At 39.7% G+C, this 23373-nt stretch overlaps 1 protein-coding gene across 20 annotated transcripts in view; it reads left to right on the top strand.

The window, feature by feature from the left end:
* The first annotated feature begins 13486 nt into the window (after positions 1-13486).
* celf6 (CUGBP Elav-like family member 6) overlaps positions 13487-23373 on the top strand; it is a 144037-nt gene continuing 134150 nt past the window's right edge. For 11 of the 20 annotated variants that reach the window (XM_079666054.1, XM_079666053.1, XM_079666050.1 and 8 more), the window contains exon 1: positions 13487-13895. In XM_079666054.1, coding sequence (XP_079522180.1) covers positions 13646-13895 — 250 coding nt within the window. In that variant the 5' untranslated portion in view covers positions 13487-13645. The remainder of the gene's footprint in view (positions 13896-23373) is intronic. The other 9 variants (XM_079666044.1, XM_079666042.1, XM_079666041.1 and 6 more) reach the window with 5 other exon arrangements.

Genomic DNA, 23373 nt, shown 5'->3' with positions numbered 1-23373 from the left:
GTCCATTTCCTGTTGTTTGTCTTGTTTTACCCCGGCTGATATTTCACTAAATCCACTGTTTTAATTGTTCGCTATATTGCCCCTATGCCCTATAAGGTGTCCATGAAAGGCGCCCACCAAATAAAATGTATTATTATTATTAATCAGTAAAAAGTGGTCTTTTTACTGACATATTTTGTGTGGTAGATCACAATGTCTTAACCTTGCAGATACCAAATACCTATTTCTTTCTTTTTAGACAAGAAGGCCTGAAATGCTGACCAAATGTTGATCCCTCTTGAAAGTTTGGACTTTTTGCATTGCTGAGTAATTCAAATGTACATTAACAACAAAGTATTAGCCCCATAGATGATCTGCTTTATTGTAAATCGTTGTGTTTACATCTCTGTAGTTGGTTGGTTTTAATTGTCACATTGGTTATCCCTCAACATCTAATGCAATCGAACATAATAATAACTTAAAGTGGACCTATCATGCTATTTTTAGGCAATAGCATAGGTCTCAGATATATAAAGATATATAAAAAAAATGTCTATGAAGTGTTTTGCTCAAAATACCAAACAGATCACCCATTCTAGCCATGCCTCATATCCCTCTATTTCACTTCCTGTTTCAAAAGTGCTGATTTGGAGTAAAAAGCTTTAAAAAATAAAAAAGTAGGGGTCTGAGCTCATGCGGGACCCGGCAGCTACTGTCTAAACTAAATGCTGCGGTGATGAAACGCCATATCGTGGATTATCAAGGATTATCTCTGAAACAGTATGGAGCTCAAAGGCTTTCTCTCTGGCCGGTTATACCACAAGGTGAGTTCCTTTTTATTTCCTGCTTCTTCACACACATGCTCTCCAGTACAGGTTAGCTCTGAGTGTTAGCGATGCTAATGTAAACACCGACCATATTACGTCCAAAACAGTCGGGCATTGTTTCTGATATCAACTTTCTGATAGGGCCGTGGGTCCACATTTCAGATATTACGTCATATCGGACAAAAAATCTGGATCAGCTCCGTTGTACCCCCGTTTTTAGAGATTTGGGTACGGAGGAAAAAAGAGAGGTTTTTATTTTCTGACGCTGCGTGAGTTCCCCGACACACCGGGGACACATATTTATGTGTAAAAGACATCAAAAAGTGCATTTTGTATGATAGGTCCCCTTTAATCTTAAATGCTCACCATCATGGTGTTCAGAGATGCAAGTTCTTGCTAAGAATGAATGTATTGCTGTCTGGAGTCCAGCAGAAAAGTGCAATGATACCCTGCGGTTCAGTGGTGTTAATATGAGTGTGTGTGTGAATATTGTGTTCATACATAACGCACACACGCTCCCCTCCCATACCCCCTTCCCTAAGGCTGTTGTTGCAACAACTCACGTTACTATTCTGTCAACCTAGATTCTTCTGATATGGATAGAAAAGTACCTACGGCTGTTTGACAGCAGCATCTATAGAAGAAGTTCATAAAAGTTTTGTAAACACTTAAAAGTTATTGTGTACTGTGTGTAGCATCTTAACACAGTTATTTTTCCATGTATCTCTTTAGTAAAGATACTGAGGGTTTACTGTATCATTGTAGTGTATCCTTTTGATGTCAAATGTATCAAAGCCACTCAGAACTTGTATTGCTTCATGGCCTTACTTTGATAAGCTGACCTAGTTCTTCTATCTTGCAAATGTTTAAAAAAGTTGAACACACACACACACACACACACACACACACACACACACACACACACACACACACACACACACACACACACACACACACACACACACACACACACACACACACACACACACACACACACAGAGAGAGAGACAGTTGCAGAACAATTACATCCATTGAGCTAACAAAGAGCGCGCCTCAGCAGAATACGGAGTAAAGCTTCTTTGCAGCATGAACGGAGATTGAAGCTGACCGGTGAGAGCGGGGGTGATCAGGTCAAGGGATGATAAAATGGAAATAAGTCTTCAGGCTATCCCTGAGGTTACCCAGGAGAGAAGACTTTGGGAAGAGAGTCAAAAAATGAAGAGAGGCAGGGAGGGGAGATTTGTTAGAATTTGAAAAATCGGAGAAGCCTGGTTCTTTGACTTTAAAGCAATAGTTTAACATATTGGGGAATGGCCTAGTTGATTTCTTGTCAAGAGTTTGATGGGAAAATCCATGCCACACTCACGTCTGTACAGTAAATATTAAGTCTGAGCCAGCAGCCAATTAGTTTAGCAGAAAGACTGGAAAACAGCTAGCTTAGCTCGGCCAAAGGTAACACAATCTGCCAACCAGCACTTCCAAAACTAATTAATCAGCCACAGATCGTTTTTCATGGGCACAAATACCACAGTGTAATAAACAAGTTTCGGGGTTTCCTTTGAACACGAACACTTACTACCCGGAGTGTTGTTGTTTTGGTGAGTTTGCACACAAGCATGCCTAAAGCCACAACTTTTAGTTTTTAAACTTTGTTGTTTTTTGTGTGGAATATACTAACAAAAACAATATTGATTAGTAAGCAGATTTTGTTACCTTTTATGAAAGAGCTAGGCTAGCTGTTTCTAGTTGTTGTGCTAATAAGCTAACAGGCTGCTGGCTCCAGCTTTGCGTTACCGGCAACACGTTCTCACTCCCAACCCCTCACATATTGACGGATGGTCAGGGCCCCTCCCCGTCACTCTATTACGTACAGGGTGTCCCTTGGAAGTCAGTTTTCAATGGGCAGGGCGTCCCATAGACCTTCATAGACCTCCCATAGCGTTGGTAATAGACGCCATGAGAACGCTCCCCGGCAAATGCTACCCCGACGGTCGGTTGTTATTGTCAATATTAATATAATAATTATTTATTTTTTAATAGTCACACTCGATTTCGCCAATTTTCTTGTTGCCCCAGCTGGTCGACACCTTTTTTTTTAGCAGAAACAAAGGCTACATTAATATATTAAATCGATGTTAATCCATGTGTGTGATTGTGGAATTAATGGACGTGCCGCAATAATTTACAAAACTCTTCAACTACAACCCTAATTATATTTAAAAACATTTTAGAAGGCCTCACAAAATACTTTAATGTACATTTAAATTTAAATGTGAAGGGATGTGTGTAATGTGGTGATTATTATTCACCCGTGGATCTATGGGTTGGGGTATTGTTGCACACGGACATTATAGTTAACCGGACTTCCTGTTGATGTGAAATCCGAAAACATTTTTTAAAAATAAAATAATACTTTATTCTGAGTGTGCTTGCTTTTCTCTTTGAAGGTCATCACATAACGGCATTGTAATACACGGTCCGGCTGCATTAAATATATATCTGCCGTAGTTCGCTATTTATAGAGCCCTGATGAGAGGACTTCTAGACAAACAGGAATAACTGCCGCCGAAACTGAATATGTGACGTGGATCATAAATATATCAGCAATCAAACAAAATCTTCAATTTCTCTTCACACAATACGTCTCCTTGCAGTATCAATACTAATTCGGCTGACTTTTATATTTGATCCAATCGGTATATTGGTATATTTACACCATAACGGTGCACAGCTGATAGAAAGGGACACCTGGTGGTTAAAGCACGTTATTGAAATGTATTATTTTTATTATTAGATATTAATAGGAGACACAGACAGACAAATTAATAAGGCTTTATTTAAACATTAAATAATACTTTAGGTTAAGGTCTTTTTTGAATAAGAAAAAAGCTTTGGGGGTACACATATTAAGCCTGACAAAGTAGCCTACTAATATATTGCTTTCCTGCAATGTTAACTACTGTATGTTTAAGCACTTATTTTAACTGATATTATACATAATGTATTATACTCTTATAAGATGTATGTAGATAGTATAAGAAATGTGCATAATATGAAAGTTTAATGGTGGAGGTATACACACATATTGATAGATGTCTTGCACTGTTGAGGAACCTGCGACCCAGGTTTTTCATCTCCGACCTTGTCAGGTATTGAACAATCAATAAATAAAGAGCACAGAATTATTAAATATAAAACACAGAATTTGTGTGATTATACTAAATGATTTACAAATAAACACCACTGCATATTTACAACTGTTACACATGCTGATGTAACACAAATGTTTCCAACTTAGAATCAATAAAGTATATCTTATCTCTTTCGACTCCACTTCGAGCGATATAATTACTAACAAAGCACTTATATACTAATAAAGGACTGGCTTATCTAAAGCCAGTTGAGAAGCACTTGAAATGTTTTGGCTCTATGAAACCTGATGTACTTATATGATTCTGTTTTCTTCTAGTTTGTATCTTGTTGGTCGAACGCACTTATTGTAAGTCGCTTTGGATAAATGCATCAGCTAAATGCAATGTAATGTAAGATGATCGATGGCTACTGCCATATTTGCCTCTGAACCTTGACAAGTGCATGTTTCAGGCTTATCAATTAACAACAGGAGGGGTCACAGACATAAGACCAGCTGTTAAATAAAGCTCTTCTGACCTTAGCTGTCATGTGGGTATATATTAATGCTGCCCACGGGCACAAGCTATTTTCACCCATTTATTAATTATATGTTTTACATTTGAGTGTTTCCTATCCCCTAAACCTCCAGGGATGTACACAGTTTAATACTGGGAACTTCTTATTATGGGAAATACGAAAACGTCTTTTAAAACTACAATTCCCAGTAGAGACGTGCCATATAACATGTTGCGAAACACAATAGCTGAGGATCTTGGGTAATCAGTTCAGTGGCTGTGTATCGCAATGATGCTCGAAATGTCCCATATAGGCCTACGTCTGTTTCCGGATATTTTTATTTTGAAATTCAGTTCCTGACGGACGCCAAAAAAGACCGAGATTATGGAATTATACAAATAAATAAAAACAAGGATAATTGTGTGTTATTGGTGAGTAAATAACAGTGTGTTATTTTGAAAAGAATAACAAATTAAAAGGAAAAAAAGATTTAAAAAATACAGATTTCAGTATTTTGAGGCTCTGAGCCCCATTTCTTTTCCTCACAGACGACAAAAAAAGTCCGACATTATACTATTTAAAATAAAAACAATAATCGTGGCTTGATATTGAGTAAGAACATGTTTTTTTGACGAACCCCACAGCTTCCGGTCTTCCAAGACCCGACCGGACAAAAAGACGTGCTGCAGGCACGAAACACACTACCAATACAAATACATTGCTTTTAAAATCGTTCTGTGGGACACGAAAAAAAGGGGGAAATCGTGATGTGAACACGAATCAATAGATTGAATGTCGTGACTATAACACGAAATGCCGTGAGACTGGGTTGGTAGCTGATAATGAGCCGTATAAGCAGTTTCCTGTCCAAGAAATGGCACATAATGCTTGTCTATTTCAATGCTTTCAAAAACCTGATAAGCACTCTTACATAACAAATGCATCACTGTGGATCAGTCATGGCTCAGTGTGGATTATTCTTGGAAGTTTCAGGAAATGAAAGTCAGGGCAGAGAATGAAACTTATTCTTCTTATTTTGTCAGTAAACGTGAAGGATAATTTGTGCAGATTCACATCACGTCACACATTCATATATGATACAGTGACTTGGCTTAAGGAGGTGCTAAATGAAGAATGCTTTAACATTGTGTATATGTGTAAAACATGTTAAGAACAGAATAAATGTGATGACTACTGCTACCTGCAGTGACCTTTATTTGAATAGACATACACGAGAGGATTAGAAATTGTTTCATTTTATAGACCCGGCAAAGAAAAAGATAATGACTACAGACTATAAAAGTTATTGGTATTTCAACAGCTTGGAAAGAGAAGGATTTTCATAGCTGTAGTCATAAGTGCCTTTAAAATAAACACCCCTCTGAGCTTGTCATTACCGACAACATCAGCGCATGTCATCAGCATCAGAAAACATCTGAATGAAATTGCTATTTCAATTTGCAGTAGCACGGTTTGACAGATGTTTTTCGTATAAAATAAAAGCAGAGTGAAATGTAGATGGACCACAGTGTCCTTGGATTTCAAATCAGCATATTGAGTACCTAGCTAAGGAAGGGGCCCCTGAAAGCATGGAAACAATTAACATTATGGAAATGAGTATCAGTTATCTGTTCATAATCATCATGACACAATAAAAAGTCTAATTGTGAGGAAGTATGATTGAAAGATTAGCTTAGTGAAATGCCAATGAAGAGTCTGCCCCTGTGCTTTAATGGTAACACAAAGAAAGTAATGTTCTCAACATCATTTATTTTCAAAATTGCAGATGTAGACAAATCAATGTAGGGATTTGTCTTAGTGACATTGGAGCAGAGACTTTGGCAACTGGCAGAGCTCCACGGTGCATACTGAAGCTACAATGGCACAAGGACAACTGGACTTTATATACCGCGCAATGCAAAAGATCATGACATATGTATTTTAGGGGATTACCACACTGCATCGATTGCTTGGAAAGTAAAGAAATCAGCCTTGAGATAAAAAACAAGTGGTGTAAAAAGTATAGAAAAAGGTGAGATTCTGTCTACTCTGCATACGTTTGTTAAGTATCCTCAATAGCAGTGATGATAATGGTGGTAAGTTGTTCAACACACAATGGAAACTCTCACACAGACCCATCCACACAGAGAAATATGTGTGTATCAATAACTTCCAGAAGCTAATTACTGCATTAACATGAAATAGCAGCTGAAGTAATGCCTGTGTGACTGTACTCGGTGGCCTGCGCAGAGTATTCTGGGATTCATTAGCCGCCAGAAAGCAGATGAGTCACTGTGGTCTCCCTGACCTCGCCTTTGTCTTCCCTCTCATTTATTCCCTGTCTTGCGTCACTATTGAACTTAAACATACAGCAAGATGCCTGATTATCGTTCGGTACAATACAAATTGCTGTAGAAACGAAACATCAGCCATATAAAAAAGATATATAATCCACCCTTAAAAAATGTGCAACTTCATTTAGAGAAATATCATTGATCACAGCTAGATCAAACATTTCCCTACCTGCAGGTCCGCTGCAACTCTGACTACTTTTAAATCCAGACAAAAGACTTTTCTTTTTGCCGCTGCTTTTAATTGAACTATTCATGTCTTAGACTGCACTGTAACTTTTATCCATGTAATTTTTTCTTTTAATGTTTATTTTATTATCTTTTCTTTTTAATGACTGATTTTAAATGCCATTTTCTTAATGTCTTTCATTTTTTGTAAAGCACTTTGAATTGCCTTGTGTTGAAAGGTGCTATATAAATAAACTTGCCTTGCCTTGCCTTACAGCACAGATGTGGGTAAATGAACTGGCAAAACATTGTGTTTTAAAGGGGCCCTATTACGCCTTTTTTCAGGTTCATGTATGTTGTGTCTCTACTGGGACATGTCTCCATGCTTTAATGTTCAAAAGCTCTTGATGTTTCTCATACTGCCTGTGCTGCAGCACCTCTTTTCACCCTCTGTCTGAAACCAGAGCCCAGTCTGCTCTGATTGGTTAGCTGGCCGGCTCTGTTGTGATTGGTCAACAGCTTAGAGATGTCCCGCCCCTAAGCCTATCACGTACATTGTGTTGGAGCACTAGCTAATATAAACGTGAGCTTTACATACTGATGTCACTATGTTACAGAAGTTAACAAAGGAGTCCAATGGAGGCGTTTCAGGAAAGGGGGCGGGGGCTGTGTGGGAGAGAAACTTTTTTGGTACTTTGGTATTTTAGCCTTCGCAGACTATTTACATTAACAAAAACCTATAACACACTACAGGAAAGGGAAAGCTAAAAAAACACAAAGGGCCCCTTTAAGAGAAAACGACCCCTCCCTCCTGAGTGGTTCTTTATCTTGCAGAGCCTGTTTTGGAGGGGCGGGGTGTACCCCTCCTTCAGGGAGAGACTGCAGTTGAGGTTTGAGGCTGCTCTGGTATTACCATATACACTCACAGATTCACAAAAAATACTGTCACACCTCATACTGGCTGTGCTATGAATATCAATGGTTGCTCTCCTTTTGGACTCTACAAAACAGACAGTGAAAAATGTTCATGCATGACAACGTTCCACCTGGCCCACTCCATATATCCAGATTAATGGGATAATGAACACACAGTATAAAGGAATTGTGCATGACACCACCCTGTTATACACAATGCATGACTTATGTGACTGATTTCGCTCCTTCAAGGGGCTTTTTTTTGGGGGGTATCGGTTTCAAGTGGTGTGTCTGTGACATTCCAACAAGTCACCTTGACAGCGGTGTGAATAATTTCGGTAATAAAAACAGAAATTGCAGTCACTCAGGGCTGGAAAATAGCAACTGTACCGTGTGAAATATTCAGAGTAAATATTGTTGTGCATTAATGTGGAAATGATTTTGCTGACACATTTACAGTGTTCACACCCCCTCTTGGTTTCAATTCTAGCGACTTCTGAGAGAAAATCCTTGCTTATTGCTAATGGGCCAACTCAGTTTCCATCCAGAAATAATAAGAACATAAATTGGTGGAAATGTGTCTCTAGGTGTGCAAGATCCTTGAGGGATTACTTTCTCTCTTTTTGTTCTTCTTGCAAGTTCATACCCACTTCACAGACACAGCTGGAGCTCTTCTGACTGCTCTTTTGTCTTTTTTAGAGCAATTGGCAGAGGTGCCCTGTTCAACCATCCAGGTGCTGAGCGTGGCACAGACAAGAAGAAGAACCCTGTCAACCTTTCTGATACGCTTGCCTGTGTTTGAACAAAGACGATGCCTTCAGACAGGCATAATTGAAGAGATCATGCAGTACCTGCATATTCTCCTGCCAGGCAAATTCCAAGACTTCACAGCTGTGCAGGGAAACTATCCCGTGGAGAAACGACAAAAACAAGGAAACATAAAAAATCACAAAGGCAATAAGAAGCGCTGAAGCTAAATCAGCTATGTCTTTGTGGGAAAGAATGGCCCTGATGGTATTGACAAGGGAGACCCGTTGTGTTTTTCGATCCCCATTCAGAGCCAAACACTCCACAGGATGTTTTGAGATGGTCTACAAAGACATGATTAAATAGAAAATAAATAAATATTCATAACAAAGCCAATGCAGAGCCAGATGTTACTGTTAGTTGCTTTCAAAATAAAACTATCCCCGAAGATCATTCACTCTGACAGGCATCAGGGTGAACACACACAAAAACACACTCAAAAACCTGCAAAGTGAACAGCACATAATCCATCAAAGCTGACTCCTCAACTACCTGGTGACCAGAAATGTTTATGAGGTACATTGTGACACTTCCCACCGGAGTAACCCCCCACAATAGACTATGAGCTTATCTTACTGTAAGGTGTTGCTGAAAAAGGTGGCCACAATGTTTCTATTTGCGGTAGATAAGATTCCTTTGATAGAATAAACACTAAGTTACTCACTGAAGGCATTCAAATGTCAAATTTACATTGGTATCAGGGGGGAAAGAAACTGGGCAGTTCGATTACAGACTCATGGGAGATGCTTTTTCACGACAACCATGTTTTTAATCAGTTGAATACAATATTTTGAACTGAGTAGTTGCTCGGATGGATGGATGGATGGATGGAAGGATTGATGGATGGATGGATAGATAGATAGATAGACAGATAGATAGATAGATAGATAGATGGATGGATAGATAGATGGATAGATAGATAGATAGATTGATAGACAGACAAATAGACAGATAGATAGACAGATAGATATATAGATTGATAGATGGATAGAGAGATAGATAGACAGATAGATAGATAGACATATAGATTGATAGACAGACATATAGATGGATAGACTGATAGATAGATAGACATATAGATAGACAGATAGATAGACAGATAGATAGATAGATGGATGGATAGATAGACGGATAGATGGATAGATAGATAGATTGATAGACAGACAAATAGACAGATAGATAGACAGATAAATAGATAGATTGATAGATAGACAGACAGATAGACAGATAGATATATAGATAGATAAACAGATAGATAGACAGACATATAGATGGATAGACTGATAGATATATAGATAGATAAACAGATAGATAGATAGACATATAGATAGATAGACATATAGATAGATATATAGATTGATAGATGGATAGATAGATAGATGGATAGATAGATAGATAGATAGACAGATAGACTGATAGATGGATAGATGGATAGGTAGATAGACAGATAGATAGATAGATAGATAGACATATAGATAGATGGATAGATAGAGGCTTCTAGTACTCCAGCTATTAAACATTTCAGGCTGCTGTATTCTGCTCATTAGCAAAATCAACAGAACAAAAACAATCACTAGTATTTAATTACATCTTCTTATTAGCCAATTAATTCTGACCTAACAGAGGTTAAGCATGTTGTTTGAATGCATTTCACGGGACACGCAGTCTTTTTGTGATTCTCTTCTGATAGCGCGTTTGCTCGCCGAAAGCCCCAAGGGGATCAGAGGTCATGCTCAGTTACAGAACGACTCCTCTGGAGGTGTCAGGGACTCCATGTGTTGCTCAAACACCGTTCATCAGGGCAGATCCTATTCCTTTGCATGCTAACGTGCACCCCCCTATTAACGATTCTCGTACACAACTTGCCACATACAATCGATCATTGATACATGATATGATCCACATAAATGCCCTCATATCAAGCGTAATTACTCATATCAGTGTGAGCTGCACTACCCTTGTATTGATGTTATATTCCCATCTGCACTAATTAGACCTTTCTGTGTGCAAGTAATGCAACACTGGCAGGGCACATGCTCTCTTGCATGAATAACACAACTATTCGGAAGAGTGGCGTTGAATGCATCATTCCCTGTGAAGAGTAATAGACAGGCCAGTTTGGAGATGGATAGCTGGAGAGGGGTCGTACAATTTGGAGTGCAAACATGTTCAAAACTGTAGCTTCAACAAGCTTTTTAATGGCACTGAATGACAGCACTGATTCAGCACCATGGACAGTGACACAAGGCAAACTGCACTGCTTTATTCTCTCGTTCTTTTCCCCTCCATCTGTTCACATTGTTTTTGTGAAGGGGAGAAAGTGTTTTTTATATTGTGCAACGCTCTAAAGGCTGCTGCGTGTTGCATTCCAGCATGCTGCTATCTTTTTAATTATTTACCCAAATATGCCTTTGATCCGAGCACCTGACCAAGCTTCTATTTTCTTTCCAGATTGTCCTTCTAAATAAAGCAGGTGAGGTTTGAAAAGTACCAGGGAGTAACAAGCTGGAGAAAAGAAAAACACATGAAGACACATCCAAACACATTGGACTTATATGTGATGATAACCTTAGATGACAGTGTTTTAAAGTCCAAGTGCAAGTGATGTATACAGTGTTATTAATAGTTTATGATTAAAAGGTCTCGTAAATATACCATGGAATTAGACATGCACAGCAGAGAAATACATTAAACATGAAGAAAAAGATGATTATTATTGATAACCGAGGGGTAACAACTGTCTAAATATGACTATAATTGTTATACTGTAGGTTGTGACATTCATTTTTTATTTGGGAAGCATCCTGCCTGAAAAAGAAGAAGTAATTTAATTACATGTTAGGATCTATGGCATAGTTTGGAGGTATCCATGAGCAATACATCAAAACCAATTGTCCTGCTCTAAATAATAATGCTACAATTATGACTCAAAGCAATGGTTTTTCTCTTGTTTAAAATGCATGTAATATTTAGAATGTTTTAAGTATTTATGGTTAGAAATCCTCCAATCTATAACATATAAAAGTGTTATATAAATTAGACCAGTGGAGCACAACTGTGGTTCTCAGTGCTCAGGGATCACAGTTCTGTAGGTTTTCTACCCTCGATGTGGTAAATAGCATTCACCTGGGTGGTGTCTCACTTGTCACATACTCCCAGTTAGATGGTTAAAATGAAACCCAGCAGGGCCCTGGCTCCTGAGGTCCAGGACTGAGAACCTTTGCTGTAGAGAACATTTCTACAAGGCCTCACAGCAGTGTCTTTCAGGCATTAGACCTCAGGACCTACAGCCCTGCTGGTTTCTTTCTAAACATCTGGACTGTCTAAAGGGAAGGAAAAACATTTATTTTGATTTTAAAGTTATGGTATGCCTTGGAAATGATCATGGTCAAGATGTTGTAAGTTAGGAACACTGTATGCTCTTAGGGACAGGGACTTTCTCACGCCCAGTACGCCAGATGAATGCACTTATTTAGCCTCACACCTGCGTCCAGAAGACCTGAAGGTTATGAGGACAGGGCTCTTTGGTAACATATAGTACATCTTCTATTGTGCAACATGAAATAAATAATGTATTTCTTCTTTATTATTACATTACATGTTAGATGCTTTAATCCAAAGCGGCTTACATACTCAATACTCAATGCAGTGGGGTTTGAACCTGTGACCCCCTGATCCGAACACCAACACACTAGTCCACTGCGCCACACGCCTCCAAAGCTACCTACATTCATTTCAATACCGTACTTGATACAGACATCTTGGGATAGACCAAAGACCCTCTGTCACAGCCGTTCCTGTTGGGGAAATATTTTCCAAGACCCATAACTTTGACCCAGTTTATCAGTTTAAACTGACCTCACTGAGCACAGACACCTGTAGCCTTGGCTGCTGTGCTCTCAGTGTTTTGACTGCCTGTTCCTGCCTGTTGGCGTCAGCTGATAGAGGTGTTATGCTTCTATCTTGTTATGCACAATGTTGATTATTCTCTCAGAATAGCTTAATGCATGGGTCTGGGGTAGAGTTCTTCAGAATTGGTTGTGGCATCTCAACCGTGTGGTCAGATCGTGGCCCGTGATCGTGTGAATTCTCCGGCCGAAGCTATATAAACCGTCAGTGTTTGCAATCAAAGCTCCAGCTGTCCATCGTGTCTCTCTGAGTCCTGACTCCAATTGCTTCAGCAGTTTCCCCCACAGTTCCCAAATTTGCCGCTTACCCTTTTGGTATTGGTTGCTATTGGATATGCACGTAAGCCATTACATTAGTCACATATTTTCTAATTTCAAATGGCCGTGCTGGGTTAGAAATCCAAAGGAATAAAGGTAAATAAAGCAAATGTTTTAATTCTGATTACCAGATGCTTTAGATATTTTAACATATGCATGTTTAACTTCACAACACGTTTAACAGGGGCTCTACAAAGCTACTATCCCCTCCAACAATGAGCCCCAAATTTGCTTTGTTGCCTAAATAAACGAATTGACCTGACACAAGCAGAAGAGTAGCACTAATGCTGCCATCGCACATTCACACTGTTTAAATCTCCCAAGCTTTCCACCCTACACAAATGTTTATATTCTCACTCTGCCCTGTGGGCCCTCAGTCATCCTGCTATCTCATTGGCCCTCGGCCGCGCTCATTATGCAAATTGGGCAGTGGGCGTGGTCTGTGCATAAGTGTACGAGTTGACGTCACGGGCAGAGTTGAAGCAGTCGGGGGGACAGGGGGTGGTTGAAAGAAGAAACACAAATGAAAACACAAAAAGCATAAGCAAAATAAATAAGGCTGATTCCAAACAAGGAGGCTGTTAAGGGAGAGGAGAGAAGGAGGAGGAGTGAGGAAGATATAACAAGGGGGGGGAGTGTGCACTGTGCAGTTGACTACAGAGAGGAGAGAGAGAGTGAGCGAGAGAGGGAGAGAGAGAGCAGCTCGCCGGCCCATTGAGGAAAGATGGCTACAGTCACTGCAAACGGAGTGCAGCAAGAGAATGGATTCAGCACCACGAACAGCGCCGGCAGGATGAACGGGCTCAGCATCGGCCAGAACACCATTCCAATGAAGGACCACGACGCCATCAAGCTTTTCATCGGGCAGATTCCCAGAAACCTGGAGGAAAAGGACCTGAAACCCCTGTTTGAGGAATTCGGAAAGATATACGAACTCACTGTACTGAAAGACAGGTTTACGGGAATGCATAAAGGTTGGTTATTTTGATATCTTTACTTTTGTTTTAGCCTTCAAGGAGAGGGGGAGCAAGAAATCAGACAGCGTCCCAATTCAGTTTTTCGGGGGGATGAAAAGTATGTTAATGTACAGATGTTTGGGACAGAGTGGGTGCCCCGTGGAGCCGCCACACACACACACACACACACACACACACACACACACACACACACACACACACACACACACACACACACACACACGCACGCACGCACGCACGCACGCACGCACGCACACACACACACACACACACACACACACACACACACACACACACACACACACACACACACACACACACACACACACACACACACACACACACACACACACACACACACACACAGGCTATACGCACATATATGAGGCGTGAGAGGGAAAACACGTGGAAGTGAAGTGCAGGGTTAATTGTAACGCGTCCAGCCGATCCACGTGAATACTACAGCTGAAAACGCCTTTGTGTGTTTACATTGAATCTCATGTGCGGAGCATCCCAGTTAAAGGGGGGCGGGACAGGCAAGTGTTATTTCAGATGCAGAAATATCTTCACAACTAAAAAAACAAAAAATCTGCATCACAGTGTGCTGGTTGTTACGCGAGATAAATAAAATGCTCGCATGGGAGATGGCAAGTGCGAACCATTATCAAGCAATAAGCATCCGTGATTAAGGTGGTTGTGCTGGCATGCTGCTTTGACCTTTCAGAGGGATAATATGTAAGCGTACTTTTCGGACGTCATTATCTGTGGAAAATACGCGGCAGCTGTATTGTAATGCTGCTCCGTGGGCGGGTTGCAGTCAGGAAGTACAAAGCAGGATAATAGTAGAGCCTGGGATCCAGCGTGCATCGTCTTCTTGTTCTGTCCTCACCCCGCTGTCACCCCCATTGTCCAAACCGGGCGAGATTAGTGTTCACTTAGTAATTAGTCAGGGATCAATTATAATGATTGTTATAATGGTGAATGCTAGAGTGGGGCTTTTGTTGGAGGGCGTTTTAGTTAAACAAAAAAAAAATCCAATACATCAAAGTCCAACTCTAGACACAACTTATATGCACTAATCCTATTACATGTGTACACTTAATTGTGATGCAATTATAAAAGAATAAAACCTTAAGGTAAATAAAATGACCACATTTTCATTTACTTTTTTTTTTTTACAAGCTTTGAATTTCACCAGTGTTTCTATTAGTCGATTATTTTGTGATGGAAGAAACATTGAACAATAATTACAATGTAATAACAAAAGTAAGTATTATTACTATTATTAATACAATGTGTGACTTTTAAAGCCTGTATTTAGTAGTGTTTTTAACCTGCATTTTATTGGACTGGAACGCAGCAATAAGGTCACATTTCCAGCACTATCAGTGTCCTCATAAGCAGGCTGTCCCACACTTTAATATCAGCTTAAGTATGGTTTTATATTAGCTGCTGCTGCTGCTGTTTGTGATACATTATATTTTGTAGATGGCTCCAAATTATTTTGTAAGATACAATTGAAAACACGAGAGAGAGTCACACACATATTGAATTCCCCTGCAGTTCACTCAGTGAAACCGAACCTATTATCAATGCAGGCAAATTATGTATGATATGTTAGTCAGTGGCTACAGTTCATGATCCTATTGATCGGCGGAAGTCAAGCGCTCTTGTGGGAGAATTGAATGTTGGCTCAGCGTGGATTTCTTGTGTGTGTAGCCTCCGAAGGTCTCCATGCACCACCTGTTCCTCCAGCCATCAGTCGCTGGTGCCTCCTCTCCCGTGCTCCTCTTCAGAGCGCGGTGATCGATTAAAACAATATTTCTGATGTTCATGTTGTTTACGCCTGTCCTCGACCATCCCTGAATGTCAACACTCTGGAGGGTGGCTGCCTCGGGACGGATAATCCTGTTCTACCGCATGCCCGTTCAAATCATACTCCACCAAGGCCACTCTGATGCATGCATTATGCCCACTTCATCCCGCATGACATTCAAAGTCACTTTGGGAGCACGAGCATGAACTTTTAATACGATTTCACCAATGCATTATAGGGATGAGTCTTTCTTATTGGCCACTCACCTCAACCGTGTTCATGCCTCCTGCTGCGTCCATGTGTGATACCTGTAGACTGAAACAAGACATTACAAGAGAAGGAAAATAGGAGTGTTAACAAAACAACAAGGTGTATTGTATCATGTGCTGTGTTTTCAAGGAGAGCTGGGAAAAGGTCCAATCTGAAATCGAGGAAAGCTTTTGTAGGGGAATTAAAGGTAAAATTAATTACTCAAAGTTTTTGGGTTGCACCAAGGTCAGTACAGCACAGCAGTGTTCTACATCAGTAGACTTATAACGTTTCATTGAATTGTGATTTAATTTGCAACCCCATCTCAAAGCCCACCTACTGGCTACAGTCCGCAGCTTCAAGCGAATCACACAGACGTCATCAATGTGATGTGTTACAGTGTGAAATGTTATTGTAAGTCCTCTTTAAAAACAGGCCGACACAATGTTACAATTCTAATAATATTATTCACATAAAATGTGGTCATGCTGTACTTTCAAACCTTTGCTCTCCTTTTAACCTACTAAAGTCAATTGGGATATTAAATCTGACATTGACAATGAAGTTAAATTGTGTGTTAAAGTTTTATATTCAAAGCATAGCATTACAATTCCAGTTAGAATATAATTTAACACTCATAGATCTCCGGGCTAAATCCAGCTCATAAATATAAATAGAGATGGATCAGAAATCAGATGGCACTTAACTGCCTCTGCATTATGTCAATTAAAAACACATGTTAGAGGGAAAACCACACTTTGATATTCATGATGAATCACTACCTCTTTGTTAAAGGGGTCACACTTGATGATGAACCCAAAGGCATTTACCTTTTACACAATGTTAGACGAGCTGATGAACATATTAGATCATCCATATATTTTCCCAAGGAGATACGAAGACTAAAAACAGAGCTAAAGTGAGACTGAGAACTCAACAAACATTCATCAGGTGGCCAGAAACGCTAATCCAAATGAATTTAAATCCCAATCCTTTGACTCTGCTAGATGTATACATAAACAACTGTTTGCTAATACGTTTCCAAATCAGCTCAAAGTTTGATGATTTACTTTATTTTTGCTTCTCCAAATAATAAGGCCACATATAAAGAGCTATTGCGGGTTTAAGAGGATACCTACTGTAAAGAGTCAAATGACTTTAATGTTGCTGGTGGTCCATCACATACGATACGATATACTTTATTGTATTTATTTATTCCGCATACATGTACATATACAAACATAGTAGACATTAAGAGACATACACATATCATCAGTCATACGCCGTTTGAACAAACATACTGACAATGGCGACATATTGCACAACCCTCATGGCCAACATTTAAAAAGTACATTTCATTACATTTGACTACATTTCAGTTCATGTGAATGTTATGAAGCTTAATGGACATAGGTAGGAATGAGTGCTTATAGCGGTTCAGCCTGCTCTTGGGAACCCTGGATATTCTACTAGAAGGTAGGAGCCGGAATTCTGGGTGGAGTTTGTGGGTGGGATCAGACACCATTTTTTTTTTTTTTTTTTTTGCCTGTCTGATAATGGACTGCTCAACATATAAAGGAATGTGTCAAAACACACATTGAAGTAAAACAAACCTAAAGTATTTTCGTTCTAATGTTGAGGATGTTGTGCTACTTATCCAAAGGGTTTCATTATTTATCCTGGATGGCGAATAAGAGGCATCATTTAAACCTCTTTGGGTTTTGCACATCATCATGTCATATGAGAATAGTTGATCCCATCCAGTAGAAATCCCTCGGACGAGTGTTGTAATATCTTCACGACTTCACACACTGAACATCTAACAGCCCAGTACATAGTTTCATTCTAACCTTGTGTTGTTGTGCCTGGATGAATGGGATTAATCTACACAGAAAAGTATTGTAACTGCTTCATTCTCTCCCTCTGGCTCTATCTTATACATGGTTTTGCAATAATCTTTTGTCCACAGTACATGTATTTGAAAAATAGTCTGTTTTCTATTTGCTTCACAAACACATAATATGCCAATGAATAGTTATTATGCCAAAATCCCAGGAGGATCCCGATGTTGCAACAAATTCAAATCACATTTTTATCATACACAGCAACAAACATTCTTCACAGCAGAGCGAATAGTGTGTGTGTGTGTGTGTGTGTGTGTGTGTGTGTGTGTGTGTGTGTGTGTGTGTGTGTGTGTGTGTGTGTGTGTGTGTGTGTGTGTGTGTGTGTGTGTGTGTGTGTGTGTGTGTGTGTGTGTGTAGTAAGAGGAGGAGGAGGGGGGGATATAATCACATTGGCTCCACGATCCCTTAAAACATAAAGTTCATAAAGATTTAATGCATTGCCATACATTTACTTTGACTACGACTTTGAAACCCCTCTTTGAGCCCAATTTGTGTTTGAGATTTGATTTGCTCTGGATAGAGGATGTGGCTGTTGGCATCAGTTAGTAAAGCGTGTCTAATGGATGATTTGCAGCACTACCTTATTTTACAGCCCGAGTCCTGTGACACAGAATCGCACCATAATTATGGATTTAAGGGCAGATCAAAACATGTCATGTTTGCTCATGATTAATTCATGTGGATTGTGCTGCATCACTTCCAACAGATGTGTTATGCTTTGTGACTTCTAACTTTGGGCCTTTCGGGGATCTCCTGGGACTCTTCTAAATATCTGGGGAATTCTGTGTTTCATATTTCCCTGTACACCTCAGTGGATTAGTGTAGCTGCATGATCCACTCAGAAAGGGTTTGTCTTTTAACAGATGAGCCTCGTAGCTGTTAGACGCTGTTGCCTTTAATGTCGATTTGATAGTTTGTGCGTCGTCAGGGAGCCTTCTGCAGCGCGTGGGATGACTTGACACTATTGGCGGACGCAGTGCTTGTCGAGCGTTGTGCAGCCAGGTCGTGCTGTTTAACATCCATCATTCCACTGAGCACTACATTATCATAATACTTAGTGTCAGTGCCAGAATGCATGCATTGTTCAGACATGCTGAATGTTAGTGGGGGGCAAATCTTTTGCTTGAGTAGCGTTATCTATCAATCCGTCTCTGATGCTGAGAGGAGGGACTCTGAGCTGCACCACACAGCCAGGAGGAAGAGATACAAAGAGTTGTTAAATATCCTCATCCATTCTCCTCTCCTCGGTAGGTCCATGCAGGGTAATTGGCTATAAATAGCTGGCCAAATTGACATAAAAAGACCTCTAAGGCATACAAAAAGTCAAAAGCAAACGTCAGTAGGGCATTAATATCTAATTGCACATGAGTCATGGAATGAATTAACAAATATTTGAAAGTTTTAAATGTGTATACTTTGAAATTCATTGATGTTGCCTTAAAAACAGTTTTTAGACTTTTAGTACAACCACTTGGATTTACAGAGCCTAGTGGGTATTGTCGAGGGATGCAGAGGAAGTGTTGGACGTTGATTGACAGTTTGTGCAAGTTGAGTGACAGGTGTAGCTTAAGTCTACAGATGACCTCTTTGATCATTAGAAAGGTGGCAGTGTGTGAAGCAGACAGCTTAGCGCTCTGAATGTAGATGGACTGAGAGATGGAGCGATGCTCGGCAGGTAACGGTGTGGTTAACACAGAAACATGACGCGCTTGATGAAGGCTCACATCGTATTTGTCTCAGCACCCATGAGAGGGTCAGGCTGTCACACTGAGCAGCTTCCAGTTGCTTTACATAATTACTTTGTGCCTAGATTTTCTTTGGAAATTAATTTGCATTATTTTCCCACTTTAATGAACATTCTAGCATCAGACATGTGTGAGGAGACTGGAGGAAGGCAAATTGCTCATGATTCATGAATTCACTGCTAATGAATTGAACATTTTATACAAATTTGTTCTGGAGTTATTTCAATTACAGGTACCTTAAAAAAAAGCACAATTTACTCTTGATGCCTGGATGCATGCAGTTGTGAGCACACACTAATTTACATTTTAAAATAAACTGAAGAACCGTTACGGGGGAGTTACTTAAGTAATTACCCGAAATGTGTTTTTACAAACGCATTTCCTGTTTTCTCTTTGAACTAGTTTGCATGGCTTACTTTTTCATTTGCCTTAAATGTAATTTGTTGAACTTTTGCCCCTCGCTGGAATTATAGTGTGGTAAATTGTCTTTGATTACCAAAGTATTATTGTCACCCCACTTAACCTGCTCATCACAGGAAGCTTAAAGCAAATGTGTTGAACCACAATTACGGCCATGTTCTCTTTCTCTAATTCCTATTCAAAACGTGTTTTCTCCAGTCGTTGGTTAAGATGTTCTTGATTCAAACCATTATTCTCACAGTAGGATCTAAATGTCATCGGAGTTATTGGCTGAAGATGAGTACTGTACCAAGACAACAGTGGGAACAGTGCCATGACAATAATGAGAAGTATTGAAACGTTAAAGGATGTGTTATACTCATCAAAATGTGCACTTCTAAATAAATACAAGACTTTATGGACTATAAAGACATGCTCCAAATGCCCAAGTTATACATCACAGTGAACAAAGTCTTTGCTTTTTGCTTCGCTTATTAATGTTGCTGCATTACCTTCGACCATGAAGGGGGTCATATCATAACATATTTATATTTGTATGATTTAGGAAATGGGGATACCAAACGTTTCATACACGCGTTGTGATAAAATATATTGCAATACATTGTAAGAAAGGCAGTATATTGCTATTTTTAATTATACATGTAGGGCTCCATAACAAACCACCATATGCATTCAATCTGAATAACAGTATTCGTAACAGTGGGAAAATAATTAGCATTTAGCATTCAACACCCTTGCACTACATTTGTGCAACATTTTAATCATTTAGATCAGGGGTGTCAAACTCAAGGCCCGGGGGCCAAATCCGGCCCTCAACTTCATTTTATGTGGCCCCCAAGAGCTTGCAAAGAATATAATATGTTTATTACACTGTTGAATGCCGCTTTACAGAAGCACGTTGTACATAAACTACATGTCCCACAATGCATCTCATTTTGTGACATGCACACTGAACATTTCCCTAGACTTTATTATGAAGTTCAATAATAGTTATTGTGCTTTTTATCTTGTTGTTCATTATTGTTTTATTATTTTACTCCTATTGTGTTATTTTATATTTGTGCCCTGCACTTTGGTCAACTGAGGTGGTTTTAAATGTGCTATATACATAAATAAAGATTGAGATTGAGAGTTACAACCGGCCCTTTGAGTGCAACCATAATGCTAATGTCGCCCGCGATGAAATTGAGTTTGACCCCCCTGATTTAGATACAAAATGAAAGAGTGCTGAAGGACTCTTTATGTCTAAATGAAGCTAGAATAGAAAATGACACAGAAATACTTGATGCATTGTTTTTGAGAATCGATATGGTATCGCAAAATGTAAGATCGCGATAGTCAATTGTATCAATATTTTTTCTTGATTGCACATAATACCAAGACAACAACAAAGGTGGAATAACATACAAGTGTAAATGTAATCCCATGCCAATTAGTGAATTTAAACTTTAAGGCTGACAGCGCTAACCTGTTTCCAGCTGTTACATCCTTGTTACCTCTCCTCAAACTGCTGCTCTCTTCGTGTTCTCCGAGCTGAACGCTCATCTGTTCCATGACTGGCTTCTCCCTCGCCGAGTCCTCTGGGCTTCAGATGTCCTCTGAGCCAGCGCTGCAGGAGGCAAAGCTTTCCCAAAGTCCCGTCGGCTTCCCACCACTGCGATGAAGCTGAGGCAGCCACACAGCTGGCTGGAATCATAAAAGCTACCTTGCACAAAAAGTCCAGTTCAACAAACAATTTGAACACATAGTATGACATGCTTTTTCCTCTAGAGGCAACGACATACATCTACAGTGGGAAGAGAACACTTTGCTGTTTCAGATGCAGTTTCCTCTGCTTTGAGCATGCTCCTGAAAAAACTCAACGGTGGTGCAGTTTTTCGGGTCTCAAGTATTCACATCATTAAATCTAAAAAACACACTAAGATGCTCCATTACAAGTATGGAGTACAAGTTGTGCATTCAAACATGTCCTAAAATGAAAGTATAGAAGTATTTGAAGTAAAATAATGATAAAGCACTTTTAGTAGAAGTGTACTATTGGATTATTAATGTATTTAAATGTTAGTACTTGCTGCTGATCGTTTGAGTGAATTTTAATTGCCTCATAAATAGCTCGTTAGTTTTTGTATCATATTTAGAAAATGGATCACATCTTTGCAAGTTAAATCCTTATGTGAGATAACTTGTAACTATAGTTAAAAAATAGATTCAAGTTAGAAATTAAAGTAAATTAAAAGCAAAAAAAACGACAAGTACTTCAAAACTGTGCTCAATAAAAGTACATTTGCTTTGTGTTTGTGTTTCTATCAGTGCTTTTCGATAAGAACAATTGAATCAATAAACAATGAAAATACTTGAGGAATTTCGAGAATTGTGTCATCCTAAAGTGTGATTGATTTGATGCCACGTGAAGATGATCTCTGAAGACTCTTTGCGGCTTCTAGAAATGACAAGCCTAATTTTCTAGAAGGGAAAAATCAACTGCTTAACTTTGTTGCTAGGAAACGTTTAAATAACTACTAACAATGAATCATGTGATACAATCTCATCCGGATGTTTATTAGATTGTCTCGGTGAAACATACCAGAGGAGGTCAGGGCCGTGGCCGAAGTGTGTCAGCAACAGCTTACAATTCCCATAAGCCTTTGCAAGGACGTGCCTCTGTGGGACGCCTGGGTTCATGTCACACAGTTTTGTAATGTCATAAAGGATGAAGGGTGTTTCCCCAGGCTCCAAAACTTTCCTGCTTTGCTGTGTGGCAAGCTGTTTCATCAGCGTCGTTTAGGTGGCTTTTCCTCTTGAGTAACTGCCTAGTTGTGGAGGTGGGTGAAGGTTGTCGTGAAAGGGAGCTCTCTTGGCCGAGCGCCAGAGTGTGTAGCTGGGTTTTGGGGTGATGGGTGCTGCATGGGTGTGTATCATCTCTACGTGTCATTGTGTGTGTGTGTGTGAGTCTTGTTTCTCCCGTGGGAATCCTTGGCAGCAGGTGTGACATGTAGTAATGGGAAATTATGCTGCACAGTGCAAAACCTCTTCTGAACGGGGTCACCCACTGTCAGCTCTGCCAAGCGCGCAACAGAGCAACCACTCACCCTTTAATGAAAGCTGTCACATTTTTGTTAGGGCCTTATTTACGGATGCATATTCATTCTGCTCTCCTGGATTTCCCAACTTAAGGAAAAGTCTCCAGAGATGTGCGGGGGTCGAGCTTCAGCTCATCACTGGAGGATTTTAATGACTTGGCAGCTAAAACAATATGCAAACAGTTTGACTTGTTCCTCCTGTGGCCGGTTCAATAACTATGAAAGTGATCATTCATCATGCATAGTTTGTAGTAATGAAAA

Source organism: Notothenia rossii (genome assembly GCF_949606895.1).
Source record: "Notothenia rossii genome assembly, chromosome: 2".
Taxonomy (NCBI): domain Eukaryota; kingdom Metazoa; phylum Chordata; class Actinopteri; order Perciformes; family Nototheniidae; genus Notothenia; species Notothenia rossii.
This window is presented reverse-complemented; position numbering and strand designations above follow the sequence as displayed.